This window comes from Apaloderma vittatum, unplaced genomic scaffold (assembly GCF_000703405.1).
Source record: "Apaloderma vittatum isolate BGI_N311 unplaced genomic scaffold, ASM70340v1 scaffold423, whole genome shotgun sequence".
NCBI classification, from domain to species: domain Eukaryota; kingdom Metazoa; phylum Chordata; class Aves; order Trogoniformes; family Trogonidae; genus Apaloderma; species Apaloderma vittatum.
The window spans coordinates 18,403-22,767 of NW_009707281.1; the positions used below are offsets into that span (position 1 = coordinate 18,403).

The window sequence follows — 4,365 nt, forward strand, 5'->3', positions numbered from 1 at the left end:
GACTGTTTCTGATACAGAGGCAGGCAGCAGCAACAATCCCATTAAAAACAAGGCTGAACAAATTGGAATGTTAGAAAAAAAACGTATTTCTCCATTTGTTTGTAAGCTCTGCTCTTCCATTTCTGGGCAGGTGAGAACAGGCAGGAGGACCTCAGGGTTTCCAGCCACGACCTGGGCTCTGCCCCGTGCCCGAGGTCACGGCGCTTGCTGGATGCCAGGCTTTTCTCTGGATTAAAGGCAGCCTCTCCACCCGGATTAAACGCCAGCTGGGTCGGCGAGGAGGCGGATGGGGAACGCACACTGGGGCCAGCGCTGACCCCTGCGCCATGTACAGATGCCACCGGCACCACCGGCACACTCACGGGGCTCCAGCCTGCGTATACCCCTTGATTTAGGGTCCCTCCTTGCCTGTGCATTGAGGAAAGGGGTTAACTGATGTGTCCTCCCCCACATACACCCCTTTCCTCCGACCCCAGCGCTGCGTGGGGCCATCCTGCCCGTGTTGTCGAGCCGGGCCCTGGATGCTTTTTGCGCTGACGCAAAGCTGCTGCGGCAGGATCTTCTGATTCATCCCCGTGGAGGGCTCACACCCAGGCTGGGTTTCTTCTCCGGGTTGTTGATCAGGCTGGCGGTGCTGGCGTGGGCTGGGGCCCTCCATGGGGTGCTGCAGTGTCCCCTGAGTCCCGCTGCGGGGCGGGCTGTGCCGGGACCCCCGGATCCTTCCTCCAGTGCTGGAGTGGATGGGGTTTAGAGCAGCAAAATGAGGGGGATGCCCAGGATTCCCTGCTCACAGGGGGTTGGAATTGCACCCGTTGGATGTGTCTTCAGGGTCTAGGGGTGCAGAGGAAGGAGACTGTGCGGTGCAGCCTTTGGGGATGCCAACCAGCCACTGGGGGTCACTCTGAGAGGGGTGGCTTGGGCGTCTGGAGTAGTTTTAATCTTTCTCTGAAGCTGGTGTCTGTAGAACATCTCCCACGCCATGTGTGACCACACTGCCCTTTCCCAATGAGAAAGTGGCTTCGTATTTTTCCCCCTTACAAAGGGGGAAACTGAGGCATGAAAAAGTCATAGAACTCAGCCCCTTGGTGTGGTGGGAAGATTGAGATTGGGTGCATTTTTAGGTTCCTGGCTCTGCTGCTGATCTTAGTGTCCCAAACTAAGGCTTTTTCCACCTCTTTTTCTCCTCCTGCTTGCCACCAGACTCTTCTGTTGAGAACTGGAGGAGCCGGGCACAGGGAAATGAGGGTCTGCTGCCAGCCAGGCTGATCCAGTGACACAGCCTGGATTGCAAATCTGCTTAGGCGTGCTAAAATATAGGTGATGCCGCGTATCCTCCCCGCACCGCCACGCAAAGGCGGCGTAACCTGTCTGATGAGGATCAAGCTGCATTGGGGATCGCAACACAACCGGGCGAGCATCTCTCACCTCCTCAGGGGTCGGTGTCTGGTGGAAACCTCATCTTTACGGCAAGAAGAGGGGCTGTGATGGCAGAGCTTTGCACAAGATTGAGGGAGCAGGAGAGAGGGACGGCTGGGATGGTGCCAGCATGCGGCGTCCCAGTGCCCAGGTCGAGAGCGAGCTGCTTTGGCAGAGAGTTGTGGCAGAACTAGAAGAGCAGGGCTACAGCAGAAGGTCAGGGCGAAGGTGTGGGTTTGGCACCTGGTGAGGGAGCTGGGAAGCGTTGTGGGTCAGTTTTTGAGGACACCCATGGAGCCGTCTGGGAGAACTGGAAGGGCAGAAAGCCATGCCTGAGTCAAGCCAGCAAAGCGCATGATGGGCTTCAGACTGCTCTGGACTTGGGACACAGACGTTAGACACCTCCTGCTCTTGCCCCACTCCAGCACTGGTGCCCATCTCTCCTTTTCAGGATGAACGGCTACCGCCTCCCAAAACATCTGCCCCTGGTGCCAGCTGCCACGGGACTTGGGGTCACAGAATCACAGAACAGTCGGGGTTGGAAGGGACCTCTGAAGATCATCCAGTAAAACCGCTCTGTCTGAGTAGGATCATCCAGGAACATGTCCAAGTGGGTTTTGAAAGTGTCCAGAGACAGAGACTCCACAACCTCTCTAGGCAGCCTATTCCAGTGCTCCTTTACCCTCACAGTAAAGAAATATTTCCTTATGTTTGGGCTGAAGGTTATGTTTGAGGTACTTGCTTTTGCCCTGGCTCTTTGGGATGTCTTTGCAACCAGCTTAACCCACTTCTGCTCCTAAAATCTGATACCCGAGCAGGTTTGCAACTGCAGCTATTTTTAAAATTTCCTTTATTTCACAATAAATAATATACTATATTACAACGATCTCGACACAAACTCCAAAAATCATGGTCTTTCCGCGGCCACGAATAAATAGGGCTCACCAGCACCAGCTAATGCATGAAAGAGCGTCTACGAGCAGCGCGGGCCCTGCGGCGGGGAGAAAGCGGGGGACTCTGCTGCACCCACCTGCCCAAAGCGGTCATTCCTCTTCGCTGGTCTCTACAGGGTATTTCTATCCCCTGGGCCGTCAGGTGCAGGGTGAAATCCTGCATTCTCTCTGAAAACTGTGCAAAGCTCACACCATGGAGGGCGGGGGCGCAGCCCAGAGGGGCGTAGAACCTGGGCTGAGACTCCTGCGCTGGGCTTAGCTGGCTGCAGTTAAGCTTGGAGAAGTTCTAGCGCTCACACTCACGTAGAGGGATTATATACACAGACACGGCAATACTCTTTTCTTTCTTGGTCACAGATGGTCGTGGAGTTATAAGACTTTTGCGTAAGAGTCTACTGTAGCTGGATGTGGTCGTTGCCTAGCTTTGGTGCACACATGAGCCCATGTGTGGGGCTTCCTCCCTTCCTTTTACTTTTTTTTTTTTTTCCTCAACTGCTCCTAGGGTGGGGTCAACTCCATGGACTTCTTCCTCTCCTCTCTCTGCTCTTCCCACTCTTCTTCTGACTCGTAGGTGCCCTTAATGATGGCAACCCTGTCTGACATGTTCATGCAGTAAGGGACGAGGACGTAGAAGTAGAGCAGAGCCGCCAGGCAAGCGCCGAGGATGGGTCCAACCCAGAACACCTAGAAAGCGACAAGGGAGAGGGTGAGAGCGGCTCTTGGAGGCCCATGCACCAGGTCCAGCCATCACGCCAGCATCCCTCACTGCTCCACACCTCCTAGTCCATGGAGAGAGGCAAATACCCCTTCCACTGGACTTCCTGGGCTGAAAACCCCTCAACCTTTGCTTGCTGAAGACCTCTATCTCTTTATAAGTGTGGAGATGTGGTGAGCTGGAAAGGAGGCACCAAGCCCGCTCTGCAAGCTCGCAGGCAGTGCTGGGTGAGTGGAAAGCCTAAACCGGGCTTCTCTGCGGGCTTTAAGGACCTCAGATAACACCCTAGCTCAGCATGCACCCTTCTTGTCCCGTCTGTCTCGGTGTCATGGGGATAAGCTGTTCCCCAAGCATCGAGGGAGAACAACCTCTCTTGTTTTCCAGCCCTTTTTTTGTCCTTTCAGGCCTAGCATGGGCTCTGAAACACCCAGCCCTGTAATCCCAGTAGCAGTCGCTGCCCTCTCCCCTTGTTGCCCACATTTGGCACCTCTCGTCCAGTTGCCGATGCTCACCCAGTGCGCGGGGCTGAACCTCCTCACGATGACCGCAGGCCCGAAGGACCGGGCTGGATTCATGGAGCAGCCAGTGAAGTAGATCTGTCAGCGTGGAAAGGAGACCAGGTTAAGATGCGACACATCACGTGGTGGATGTGAGAAATTTTGCAGTACCGGGGGCTGAAGCAGCTCCTGACGCTGTCTCTCTTGGAGAGAACTGGAGATCCCTCATCATCATCCCCCGGTATGTCCCGTGTCAGTCCTCCCAGCGCAGCTCCCTCGGGGACCAACTGCAGGAGAGTATTTTGGGGACCCCCCTCCTAAGCAGGACACTCTGCCCTGTCCTCCTGCCTGGACACTCACCCCCACCAAGTGGCCAACAGCGACAGAGAGGCCGATGGAGAGTGCTGGGGAGCCCACATTGCCGTTCCTCCGGTTGTCCGTGGACGCAAAGATGCACGCGGCCAGCTGGAAGGTGAGGATGATCTCCACCACGAGCGCCTGGCCTGCGGTCGTGTTGTTGTTGAGCTGTGAACCATTGAGAGTGACAATAATGAACCATCCCTGGGGCTTGGCACAACAGCGACAGAGAGGCCGATGGAGAGTGCTGGGGAGCCCACATTGCCGTTCCTCCGGTTGTCCGTGGACGCAAAGATGCACGCGGCCAGCTGGAAGGTGAGGATGATCTCCACCACGAGCGCCTGGCCTGCGGTCGTGTTGTTGTTGAGCTGTGAACCATTGAGAGTGACAATAATGAACCATCCCTGGGGCTTGGCATCAACGACAG

General features: G+C 55.8%; 1 protein-coding gene across 1 annotated transcript in view; it reads right to left on the reverse strand.

Annotated features, from left to right (window-relative positions):
• Positions 1-2,867: 2,867 nt before the first annotated feature.
• Positions 2,868-4,365, reverse strand: part of AQP5 (aquaporin 5) — a 3,236-nt gene continuing 1,738 nt past the window's right edge. Inside the window, exons 3-5 of the mRNA XM_009866106.1 lie at positions 3,942-4,106; positions 3,597-3,680; positions 2,868-3,053 (exon numbers count right to left, since the gene is read on the reverse strand). Coding sequence (XP_009864408.1) covers positions 2,868-3,053; positions 3,597-3,680; positions 3,942-4,106 — 435 coding nt within the window. The remainder of the gene's footprint in view (positions 3,054-3,596; positions 3,681-3,941; positions 4,107-4,365) is intronic.